A 13,416-nucleotide genomic window follows, 5' to 3' on the forward strand; every position below is an offset into this window, starting at 1 on the left:
CTCCCTGCCTGCATTGTTCCTGTACTCTCTCCATTTGCCTCTATCTTACAGAGCCCATTTTCACCAGGACACAGCGACATCTCCTTCTCTAATGCTCTTCCTGTTCAGTCTCCTTTCCCCCAGATGACTGTGGCAGTACTACCCACATCAGATATCCCCATCAGGTTGGGCAGATAACCCACATACTAATAAAATCACTGACACCAAAGCAGATTGAAATCTACAAAAAACACTTCGCTTTGCAGCCTCTTCCCTCTCCCATCAAAGCGGCAGCAGGACAGTGTCCTGTCCATTTCAAGCTGTTTCTGCTTTGCTGCTCCGGTTGTGGCCTGTCAGCAGAGGAGTGGACAGTCATAATCCTTGCATGGGCATTATGGAGGGAGGTGCAGTGCTGGGCAGCAACTGCAGGTCATCCCAGGCTGCTGGGCAGAGGATTCTTCCAGCCTGAACACTCATTGAGCGTGTATAAGAAACGTGTGTTCCGGACAACTACAGAGGAACGTAACAGTGTGACATGACATGACAGCCACGTGGGAGACAGATCACAAGGAGGAGGGAGGCATGTGCAGCAGAGCAGGACAGAACAGCAGAGCATCAGGGGATGCAAATGGAACTCGTCAGCCAGGAGAGGATGGAAGAAGATGCAAGACTGGACCCAATGCTCCGCGATTCTGTACAAAAAAAATCAGGGGGATTCTAAAGATTGCATTCCAAGGGCTCTCCAATTCCTTAGTAATCTACTGGGAGGGTTCGCTTCAAAGATGTATTTTTCCATGAGCACGTTAATTAGAATAGCTCAAAGAAAACAAACGGCACATTTTATGCATGTGGAAGCTGGTGGCCTGGACATTAAGAGGTGAATCATATTAGCTGATGTAGCAGGCAAAGCAGACAGGTGTGGTGCATGGCTCTCCACCCAGCTCTGCTCATGCATCTCAGTAACAAATTTGCAAAGCCCTTCATAAGCAGAAAACATGAAATGAATTTGACCATGGTTTGGCTTGACTCATTTGTAATGGGTGCCACAGTAAAACCAGGCAGATATGTTAAGGCCTCTACAGCCCCCAGCCCTCATAATCAAGTTAACGAGACTGCTGCCAGCGGGAATCTAAAGCCCCCAAAGCAAAGATATCTCTGGGGTCTCAGTGCAGCTGTTAGGGGAGATCAGCTCTTTTAACATCAGAGGTAATCAGCTACATTGTTCCAGAACTGGGCCCCATCTCCAAGTAAGTGCGTCCTGCCCTGGAGCAACTCTCAGCCTGATGTGCCAAGCTGCTAGGCCATGAGTTTGCAGGGATAGGAGCCTAAGAGGGGAAGGAGAGAGACAGAAAGGGAAGGGCTTTGACTTGGACATGGAACCTAAGAAGAAGAGTGCTCTACAGATTCTTACTTTGCCTGTTCTTTATGGAGGTCTGTTCTTCCTGGATTGTGGTTTCTGTCACCCTGGCAAAGGCTGTCGCTGTCGCACAGTACCCATGATGAACCAGGTAGGAAGACACCATACTAGGAAATAAGAAAATAAAAACAGCATGATATGCATCACTAAAACAGAGGAACCACGGCAAGGGGTGGGAGGGAAATCAACACGGCTGCTCTTGCAGTTTCAGCAGCAGGAAAAGCTGCTCAACTCAGCCCCGCTAGAACACAACCAATGTCTTATTCCTGGGGTTCAATCAGTGCTAATTGCAACGTAAACTCCTATCCACTGGGAATTGGGCTGAGGCCCCCAAATTAATCTAAAAACAGACATCAAGACATCAGATGGCATTTGATCTTATTATAACTGACTGGGCTGGACATGGACATGGACATGTAACCCAAAAGGAAAAGATTCCACATTCCGTTACCAGTGCCACAAGCCATTCAGGACCATAAGAGCTTTTGCTTTGTTTTGCTCTTTACTATTTCGGCATTTTCTGAACAAAGATCTCAAAGCAGTTTATAAACTAATTAATTTAGTGTCTGTCTCCTTGGATGCAGACCAGCATCTGCATTTTACAGACAGGAAAACCAAGACATCAAGAAGTTGAGTGACAGCTAGAAACGGAACTCAGGTGTCCTGAGTTTGATCATTAAATGCTTTTTTCAACAATGCAACAGATAATGGAATGGGTCCCTTCACATTTATAATACGCCCAGACACTAATAAGTGATTTACCATGCACTCAAAATCTGAGCACTCATTTGACACATACATTAGTGATTTCTGAATTACGTTTTCATCCTGAAGCGTTGGAAGTAAAAAAAAATATTTTCACGGAGCTGTCAGACAATATACGCAGTAGAAATATATTTCCCCAGTGACAGCAGGGACCTTTCCTTGTCGAATCCATCTTGCGCCTTCTCACGGTCTCTGTCATTTAAATGTTAGTGCTATGTAGACTTCATCAACTCCTTAAATGGTGGCCTGGAAACTGACTTGGAAATCATTTCTCTACCCAGCTGGCTGCTGGTTAAGATGGACCAAGGAGACAGGACTTGGATGGGTTTTCAAACTGATGACTCTCTCTATAGAAGGGAAATATTTTTGGGCGCCAGCAACACGTTTGCAGTTCGGATGGGATTAACAGCTTTGCTATTTTTAAAAACTGCCCAGTGACTTGCTCTGAGACTGGATTCCACTCACTGCTACAAGAGGGCAAGCGAGCACTTGCCAGGATCCTCCTTGTCACAACCACACACAGTACTGTAACCCCAGCCTGCTTGGTATGCACTGCAGACGGTGCTGACCAGCCATCCCTCTTCACAGCCAGTCTCCCTCCGGGGTCAGCTTTCTGCCCATCTCTTATGCCCAAAGGCAAACTCCAAGAGAATGAGCTGAAACCCAAAGAGGTTTTGTCTATTTTTAATAGCTCTTTCAACAGCCAATCTTTGGGTTTCCTCCCTGGGAACCTCTTTACGACAGCAAGGAGAACTGCTTTTCAGGACAAGAGAGAGACAGTGCCACACTGGAAACAAATGGCAGCAGTTACCACCAAACTGTCTGAAAAGCTTGTAAAGATAGTCCTGGTGCCACTGCAGAAGCCTGAATCATTTCATGCCAAAATTTTGGAAGACAGTTTGCAGAATACACGTGACTGAATGTCTCATGGTTAAAGCCAGAAACAGGGTGAGTTTACATGCTTCAATTCTGGCACAGAATAGCCCAAAAGGCTGGTCTGGTATTACAACATCATGGGCTTAACGCTTTCGGATTCCTGATCAGAGGTTTGGAACAACCAAGATGACTGTGTCCACTGAATCCACCTCATACTTTACATGGAGCCCCGGGCTCGGGAAGTTTAATGAGTACAGTGCAGACAGGATCAATAAAAGCTTGGACTTCTAGTAACCTGGGATATAACAGCAAAACATCTCTCATTAAGATGGCCATGTTAGACTAAGGCTGAAACACTAAGAACACAGCAAGTGGATGGGAGCTGAGCCCTGGGCTGGCTTTCAGTTAAGTTGAATTCCGTAGCCAGAGCTCTCTAACTCCTTACCGTAGGTATTTAAACTGCACTATACAGCGAAATGAAATAGGAGCCGCCCCACGTTGTTATATTTCTGTCCTTGGCATCACAGCCTCTCAGCGGCCGCCCCGGTCAACTGGCCAGTGCCGTACCCTGTCCTTTGTGCTAGCTTACTACCAGCACTGACTCTCTGGTTAGCTGCCTGGCGTATTCACTGCACTAGAATGCTCTGCATTGGCCGGCTGAGTGCCACATGTCCAGCCAGGAACAGCTTTCGAAATCTCAGAGAAGTTACTCCGAGGAATGTGCTACATGCTATCAAAATAAACTGCTGCTGGCTGTTTTGGCAGGCTGCTTTCACGTTAAGGCAAGGCAAAGCTAATGATCTTCACAGTCCCAGGTCTTGTCTTTGGTGCCAGACTGAGAAAATCCCCAAGGCCAAGCGCGCTGATGGGACTGTAGACACAGAACTCCTACAGAAACGCACCAGGAACGGCTGCTCAGAGCACAAGCATGGAGCGCACTCGGGTACAGCCTGCAGTGCTGGGGGCTTTTCTGGCTCATCCAGGCTTCCTTCCTCCGCTGTGTCGTACCTCCGGTTTCTGTCAGGATCCAGCAGGTACCAGGCACACTTCAGATGCTCCTGCATTACCAGTGCTTGCATCCTACACATCTCTCACAGCCAGCCACATCAGCTCAGCTACATTTCATGCTATTTCAGATTCTTCACAGCAGCGGCTAAAATCAGTCAGCCTGGACACCAAGGGATCAGAGCAACATGAAGGAAGAACGATTTATCAGTATGCAGCCCTTACTAGTGCATCCCTTTATCAACCACTCTTAGCAGTGAAAACTGGTGTATGTGGCGGGAGGGGTGAGGTGTCTCTTACAGCTGGACAACTCCCTTTCAGGAACGCTGCCACACCAAGCTTCCTTCTCCAAGCACAGGTGATCATTCACCTCACAGACATGTGCCCGATCCAGTCAGTTCCTCTGGACCACACTGTCTCTGTCCGTGCCTTTCAGAATGTACTGCCTGGGAGTTCAGGGTACAGACTGTTTCTTGGACTCTGTGGCACGTGGGCCTGATACGTGGGGTCAGTTCTGCAGGACACTCACATTTCTGATCAGTTCCTGGAGGACAGACCACATCCAGTTCGCTTGTTTCGGTGGGCTGCTCTCAGACCAAACAGCAGCTACTGAAATTGCAAAGCATGTCTATCGGCACTACAGTTGTCTGGTTGTGTAGCTGTTGGTCAGGGGTGAAACGAGGTGATCACTGACCAATATAGCTGTGCCAGCAGAAGTCCCTAAGGTAGACACAGCCATACTGCCAGAGCTGTGCTTTTACTGGTATCGTTTGTTGTGCTCGGGGAGGTGGTTTTACTGTATTGGTGCAAAGCACCACTTGGCCAGTATAGCTGTGTTCAGTTGAGGAGTGTGTGCCGGCACGGTATGCCACTGTTCCAAAGCATTCCCAATATAGACGTGGCCTGACTTGCCAATGCCCTCAGCTGATCCCTTGTTAGCCCTCTCCACGGAGGAGGTACTCATGTTTCCATGAGCTCAGGACTCCAACTCCTTTGTTCCTGGACTGGAAGGGGCCTGGAGAAAACCGCCACAGAGTACTCTGCCCCATGCAAGGAGGACTAGGCCAGCATTCCTCTCTGATAAGGCTCCAAGTCCTGTGTGGCACATGAAACCTGAATTACCCCTCTCTCACTTGTTACTGCCTCCCAGGACCTCTCATGTCACCATGCCCAGCCCTCTCACCCACCGCCCACTCCTAACCAGTACAGGAGCTCCTGTGATCTCTGTTACTAAATTCAATACATTTCTCGTTGCACAATTTTTAGTATACTGCAGATTTTGCATTGACAACACAACTGTACTGCCCTGGGGAAAAAAGGAAGTGCGGACTCCCAGATGAGAGGCAAACTGGGGCCTGTGGCACTGAAAAAATGTGGGAGGCTGTTTGGGCTCCTGGCCCCCAGGAAGCAGTAAAGACATCATCTCAGCCATATCGAAAGTATCTCCTCTTGCCCTCCCTCCCCTGCGTGCACTCAGAGGGGGAAAGGGAATGGAATTCATTTTCCACTCTCTATCAACAGCTCTTTACAACATACCATGTCTGTAACTTGCCGCTCAGAGGCACACAACTGGATAAGCACATCAGCCTGATGTTTTACCAAAACGATCAGCAGTGAAGCAAATATTGGCATGTAAATGCTCATTAAGTTTCAAACAACAGCCCATCGAAATAGTTCACACCCCTCAGCGCTGTCATTTCAGGCTGTCTGCAGACTCAGGCAGACACTGGCCACCGTTGGAAGGCTCATTTCAGAGCCAGAAGGCCCAGACACTTTAAGAAAATAGTAGCTTAGTCTTTGGAGCCCTGTTACACAGCAACTGAGGGCAAACTTGCATTATGCACTCGCTAATGACCCTGCAACCAACCGCGGGGGAGGGGAGGAGAGGGAGAGCTGGCTGCCCCAAGAGGAGCCGAGTTTTGTCCTGTTTCGGGGCATGAAACTAAAAGTGAGGCTTATAGAGACCTTGAGGAAAAGCACCAAGGAAACATTCCCGAGTGCCTAGCTGACGTGGACTCCACGAGTTCTCTAAAGAGTTGGGTCTCCAGAGGGCTGAATTAAGCCATGTCTACCCGACAGTGGCTAGAGGGGCGTAGCAGCTCTGGCACTGTAGCTAAGCTGGCATAACCCTCAAGTGTAGATGCAGCCTATGACGACAGAAGGGGTTTTTCCATCACTGTAGGAACATCGCCTGCCTACCTGATGGTAGCTTGTCTGCACTTGAAACACACCTAAGCATGCTGCCATCGACCTAGCCTGTGCCTACACTGGGGGATTGATCAGCATTGCGCCGGCATTCAGGGGTATGGCTTTTCCCCACCCTTGAGCACCAGAGTGATGTTGACTTAAGTTTTAACTCCGCTTACACTAATCCCTTAATCGCCTCACCCTGCCGTATCTCCTAAAAAGCGACGTGGAAAAGGGTTTCATCCTGAGCAGGGCAGGAAGGCAGACCAGGTTTTGGATCATCACTAGCAGAAAGCTTAGTGATGCTTTCAAGAGCCTGTCTCTAAATATTAAGCAGGTCTCCCTGGACCGTTACACAGCGTAAAGGAGCAGGACAGAATTCGCGTTACTGTTGCTCATTCTGCAGCATCTGTCAGACAGGTGCTATGTCTAAGCCTAGAAAAGTAGAAGAAAGGAAGACTGCAGAGACTCACTTCTGCAGCATTGCTTGCCACTCGCCTAGTCTGTCTCCTATGGGAAACCGCTTAATGGTGCCCTGAATCTTTGCTCGCCACTCCCTCATGTAGTCCTCAATGTCAAACACGAACGGCTGCTGCCCGAAGTTGGCGTCTACGATCTCTCCTGGCGTCTGCAGCCCCACAGTGGGATAGAGATTTGACTGCAAAAAAGAAAGAAAGCCACATTAATGCTTCCCGACCCTTTCCCATGGGCTCCGCGAGGAGCACATGGGTTTGTCTCTGGCCCCCAGATATAGGCTGCAAGGTTAGAGGAAGCTAGTTTTTAAAACCACAACTTGTAATAAAAGGAGCAAGAGGCAACAGTGGCTGATCTAGGTTGGTGACAGCCCCAGGCTCAAGAGCCCAGTTCCTGCTGCTTGAAAAGGCGTGGCATGAAACCAGCACACTGGGCTGCTTCCCCGAAGGATTGAGATCTATGTCACAACTAGCATGGGTGACCTGTCAATCCATTTCCAGAGGGTTGTGAGATTTCTACCACAGTGCAGGAGCCGGGACACTTACAAAGATTGAAAGACAAGTGTTTGTATTAGTAAGGTGACGACAAGTTACCCCACAGATGGGAGAGCTCCGATGCCAGCATCTTGGGGGAGGTCTCCCCCTTACCACAACTAACCCAACTAGACAGCTGGACCAGACAGGCGCTACTCTAGGGAACACTTTCCCCTGCCTTTCTTCACGCCCTGACAGACAGCTGCTATCCAAACATCTTGCACCTCTGGGAAAAAGGGGAAGGATTAAGGACCCCTTCAAGGGCACAATCTGTCCCGCGACAAGGACTATCCAACACAGCAGGTGGGGTAGTAAGAGGGTCCTGTAGGTAACTCAGCTCGCCAATGATGCCAACCAAACCAACACGTTCACTACCCAGGGTTCAATTTCATTTGCCAGTGGCTGTGCCAATGCAACAGTCTCTCCAAACATCAACCAACACGTCATTCAGCTCCTGGAGGGTTGGGATGATGTGATTCAAGTTTGGGGAGACAGTCACTGAACCCAGTACAAGCAAATGGATGCTATTTAAGTTAGCCCTGTACCAATCCTGCCCCCATCAGAACCTTCGGAGATTCTCTAAACAGTGCAGGGAGGTATCCAATCTCCATGGCATGTGGAAGAATAAGGGGAGACAACACGCAGAGCATGGGCTCACCAAATATTTCATTGTGTGGACCACACCTTAGAGAGTCTCCTGGCCACTTCTCCTGTCCACGATCACATCCCTGGGGCAGTTACAGCAATCAATCACTTAGCTGGGCAGCTAGGAGTCAGTGTGATATACTCACTGGAAACAAGGGGCAGAGGTGGCACCGTGTGACCAGCTCACTCTGTGGGCCAGCAGCAAGTGTGCCAGGAACCAGGGGTGATCTGAGGACCGCGGTTTGGGAACCACTGGCAGTAAATATCTCCCTGCTTTATTCTGTTTCTCTGTAGCTAACTCTTCACATTAGGGCCCCATCATGGTAAAACAAGGAGTAAAATGGCTCAAGTTCCAAAGGGAAAGACTGAACTTCCTGCCCGAGCGCTATCACACAGAGAAACACAGCGCAGTAACTAGGAACAGTCAGAGAAGTTCGAGGAGAAGTGAGAACTTTACTGTAGAGATGGCCACGGGACCTCTCTTTTTTGATAGATGACACTGGACTACATGTGCCAAGCAGTTCCTACCAACCTCACCATATGGGAGCCTATGCTGGAGCCAGAGATGCCACCTCCTGTTATGAGTTGAAGGAATAAAGGCAGAGTGGAATTTCGGAGAGGTGGCCACATGGTTTACTTGCCACTTGGAGGCTCCTGAAATCTCCAGGTCACAGAGAGAGGAAGAGCCAGAACTCTGGCTTGTTTAGTTTCGTGCACTTGCTAGTGAGTGTTAAACGTTGGGTCTCACTTTCCAGCTGCCATGTGAGATGCACCAAAACAGAAGAGCAGAAGATGCTGGTGCAACACCTCTCAGGACAAGGCAAGGGACCTCTCCCAAGGTAACGTCAGTGCCTAAGAGCAGTCTGATGGTCCAGGCTTCACACTCCACAGTTAAGCAACCTCACTGGATTCTGGGGAAACAAGTAACTGAAGAACTCCTTTGAAACTTTCCTTCTGCTCTAAGGTTTAAAAGAAATAGGTATGCTGGGCAGATGAGACAGTGCGTCTTCTCCCTTCCCCAAAGAACCTCCCAGCAAAGCTGGCATTTCAAGTCCAGTGAACTGGAGCACGCTTTTCTCCTCCAAAAAGGTCTGCATTTAGCTGCTGTTCAGCCGATTGAGACATGAACGGCTGGCACTGCACGCTTCTGGTGTCTGAAATGCCAAACCAGGGAGTGGAAGCGACTGCTTCATACAACACTCATCCCCTCCTTCCCCGGGCTAGGAAAGGAAAGGAGGAAACGAAGCTGGCTGCATCACTGACTCAGCATCTCCTTTGTATCACATCCCTGAGCAAGAACTGGTGAGTTACGTAGGTGGGCTAATTCAGATGCAGCTCACGCCACTCAGGGCCTTATCATTAGGGGCTGCTATGCCTGTGCACCGCAGCACAGCGAGATGGCAGCACACGAGGGAACTGTGGTATTTTCAGAGTAGAGCTAGAAATCCTGCTCTCCTTCAAACAGAATTGGTAATAAGGAAAAGCTTCTAACAGACTATCATCTTGTCAGTCTATGCATTGGGCCTCCACCCTGTTTCACTGTCACCAGCCCATGGCCTCCCAAAGTCACAAGTCAGACCCAAAAAATCACGACACATTAAAAATGATATATCGCAGTGGTTTTTTCCTTCAGATTTTTTCACTGTCAGCAGAAGCTGCCGGCTCCCCCTTTGAGAGTGATCACAATGCAGCCTCTCTCCGATCCTACAGGTGCAGGGAGCTACCATTCTACCCCCGTCCCTACCGAGTAAGGCAGCTGCCTATCCAGCCTTGCTTTCTCCCTCAATGCTCCCCCCACTGTCTCCTCTTCCCCACCGAGCTCCTGGTCACTTGCACATTCTCTATATTCGTACTTCTGGTCACTTGCACATTCTCTATATTCGTACTTCCCCTCTGTCTCACCACATTCCCTGCACCTCCCCCAGTCTACTTCCTGCTCTCCACAAGTCCTAACCCAGCTCCCCTCGCTGCTGCCTCCTCTCCCACAGCCTCATTCCCTGCTTATTCCTAGCACAGCCATTAAGGGGCCATCATCTTCCCTGAGAGCAGCCTGGCTTCACACCCACTGGAAACATACTGGATCTACCAAGAGTCAAGATCTACTAATGAAAGTCAAGCTAGCAAAACCTTTGGCAGATAGGACTTGGCAGCACACAGGGAGCAGGATTCCTGGGTAAGGGGTCTCGGACACTCTGCAGAGCTGATCTGCACTTTTAGGCTCGTTTGCACAACTGGCTGCCTCAACTCTCCCCAGGGCATAGGCGTAATGGGGGGGGGGCATGGGGGAGATATTAATGGGACACTGATGATACAAATTTTTTAAACTGACTACATTTAAAAAAAATTCCCATTTCTGCTATATTCAAAGATTCCGAGGTCAGACAGAACCAAACCCGATCGTCTGTTTAACACAGCCCATAGAACTTCCCCCAAATAATCCCCAGAGCATATCGTTTAGAAACGCATCCAATCCTGATTTAAACACTTAAAACTATAGCCCCCTTTAAACAGCCTTGCCTGACTTTAAAAACATGCCCTGAAAAACATGCAAGGGCTTTTCTGCTCTCCCACTGATATTTATGCAGGTCTTTTCAGGTAAGGTGAGAATGTCTGACACTGTCTGGGCTTGGATGCATGAGAAAGTTGCACAGGTTTAAATTTAAACTGATTTAGTTAAACCAGTGCAAAACCCTGCATGTATGTCAACTCTGTTTAAGAGTGGCTTTTTTAAATTCACTTAACCCTGTTCCTGTTGATGAAGTCATTGCTGGCTAACTTTTCAGTGATAATAGCCTAATGTAGATAAACATTTCCAGAGAAATGCAATTTTGGAGTTGAGTGTGTCCATTCATCCTTCTGGAGATTGGAAAAATCAGCACTCACCACTAATCCATAAGCAGTGCTGCTAGGGGCTGCGTAGTTTACCCAAGGCCCATTGGTACCAGTAAAGTAGGGGTAGGGAACCTTTGGTCCGTGGGCCGGATCTGGCCCTTGCTCAGTTTCATCCAGCCTGTAGGCCACACATGTTCAACTCACCTGCCAAGGCTGGCGGGATGGGACTTCCCCTTGTGGTCAGGCGAGCCACCACTCACAGCTTCAGCCTCATGAGGGGCACCAAAGCTTATGGCTTCCTGCCCACGGGGCTGGAGCTGTGAGCACCAGCTCCCCCACCGCAGAACGGAAGCCGAGTCTTAGTGCCACCCTGCAGGGCTGGAGCCTCGAGCGCTGGCTTGCCCTACTGTGGGGAAGCCCCGAGCCTCCGCGCCCCCCTGAGCAGCTGAGTTGAACATTTGTGGCCTGCCATCCATTTTTCCACTGGGCCTATGGCTCCTGATAAATAAAAGGTTGCTCATCCCTGCAGCAAAGGAAAACAAATTGGTTTTGAACTCTCTGCAAGGAAACTGTTCCGACATGTAATGGGCCGAAGGACCAATTTAAATTCCTGGTGTAAACTCACTGAAATCAGAGTCACCCCCACAAGTTAATTCAGCCCCACAACTTCCCTACAACTGGTCAAGGAAACGCTGCTTATTGCCTGTCTCGTTGGTGTTCTCTAGAAAGTTTGCGTCAAGCAGAACAGGCCACCAATGAAGGGGGAAGCCTTTACACCCACGAGGACCATCGGACCATCGTGTGTGTGGGCAAAAGAGAAATCCCATTTCAAGGGAACAGGACAAGCCCTATTAGGGTCCGAGACCCTTGGCTCCTACAAGGCTCACTCAGTTAAGATTTCTGAAGATCTTCGTATTTCCATTCCCTTTTGCAGCAGAGCTTCTAGAACAGTTTCCACAGCCCTGGCAAAGGATGCGAAGATGCAGTTAATGTTTAACATCTTCTATACTCTATGTTCTCTCTCCCGTACCTTACAATTAATGCACATTGTGTTTCAACTAATTTGGATGCGTCTCCCTTGCTATATTAATGCATAAACATTTCCTATGGTCTAAAGCACTTGGAAGCTGTACTGATGCTAAGCATGATGATATCTGAGATCTGCTACCGTTTTTAAAGAGGGCCTTGATCAATCCTAAAGCTGCTGTGCAACCCAAAGGCCCCAGTCAGGATCAGAGACTACACCTGCAAGACACCATTTTAAGAAATGGAGGAAGATGTGGTCTATGTCCCTAAAGAGTCTAAAAAGAGACCCAAGAGGCAGTGGGTGGGGAAAGGGATCAGGCAGCAGCAGAGAGGTCAGACAGTCTTATCGCAGTTTGTTTGTTTTACTCTGGGGAGGGCTAGGGGAAGGGGACCACAGGAGGTGGTGAGTAAACAGGAGCAAGGGAGTGGGGGGAGGGAAGGAAGGAAGAAGAGACTCCGAGGGGCAGGAATTGGGATGGGAAAGGGAGGCCAGGGATGAGGCTGGCAGCACAGGGACTGTGAGGTGGAGGGTCAGGAGGAGGTCCAGGCAAGCTACCAGTTAGCAGATATAAAACAACATCCAGACAGCAAATTGCAAACAGCAGCCTGCTGCCATCACTGGTGTCTGGGACTGTGAAGGAGGAAGGGCCGGAATGCGTAGGACCCTGCCTGCTGTCAGTCCCTGACTGAGAGAAACCCATTTTTCCTTTGCTTCTCCTGAGGAAATGCTGATACCAAGTCTCGGGCTCTGCAGCATTTCCCTGTCCCTTGCCACCTCCACAACTGGACGTATTCACCTCGTTGCCAAACGCGCTTTCAAGGGGGTGTGAGAATCAGTTCTGCTCCAGTTAACAGGCGGTAACCGGGGTCAGCACCCCTATGGCGTGGGAGCATGGACCGCTTCATTCCTTCATTCAGTGCTCTGTTGAAGAGCGGGGACAGGCTCAGGCAGAGAAGTCACTAGTATACAGCGTGGCATGCTGGGGCCAACATGCCGGGGTGCACTGGCGGTACGAGGCTTTGGGAAGAGCCAGCACATTGATGAATGTGACACTGGCTGTCTGCAGCATATCCAGTCGCATTTGTACCCCACGGTGTGAGATCCACAAGGCCAAACCCTAACAGTGCTCACAACGAAGTCCTGCTTTGCCACTGCGTCCTGCCCTGGGCACTAGCTTCCTGGAAGAGACCAACACTGTCCACGAAACATCACATGAACAGCACCACAGAGGTCCGGGTGCCAGGGCAAAAAGACTAGAGGGAAATATTCTGTTAGACCTACAAGATGGCCAGGAAATACCCTCACTGACAGCCATTATTGCACACATATGTACTGAATACTCTGGAGCGTCACCGCAGGACTTGTTCGGCTGACACCCTAAGAGCTGTGAGCCTTTAACTGAAAAGCAACACTCAGAATCGAGGCTGCACCTTGCTGGACACAGACGTTCATCTGTATAACTGCGCCTCCATTAAAGGACTGCAGGGGGACTATTTAACCCTATTGTTGCTGCACATGGAGAATGCCCAATGTCCAACCACACTCCCTGCAATCTCAGGATAGAGTGGAATACAATCCACTGGCCCTGCCCATACACACAAAGGAAAATTCCTTCCTGATCTGCATGTTTGAAGCATTATAGATGAACAGCATATTCAAGGAGCAAGCAGAACATT

The 13,416-nt window shown here is 49.3% G+C and overlaps 1 protein-coding gene across 1 annotated transcript in view; it reads right to left on the minus strand.

Moving 5' to 3' along the window:
* The window catches only part of RANBP10 (RAN binding protein 10), a 161,586-nt gene that overhangs the window by 12,817 nt on the left and 135,353 nt on the right, over positions 1-13,416 (minus strand). Inside the window, 2 exon segments of the mRNA XM_075073672.1 lie at positions 1,391-1,503; positions 6,703-6,887. Coding sequence (XP_074929773.1) covers positions 1,391-1,503; positions 6,703-6,887 — 298 coding nt within the window.

The sequence above is a fragment of the Chelonoidis abingdonii genome, chromosome 19, assembly GCF_003597395.2.
Source record: "Chelonoidis abingdonii isolate Lonesome George chromosome 19, CheloAbing_2.0, whole genome shotgun sequence".
NCBI lineage: Eukaryota > Metazoa > Chordata > Testudines > Testudinidae > Chelonoidis > Chelonoidis abingdonii.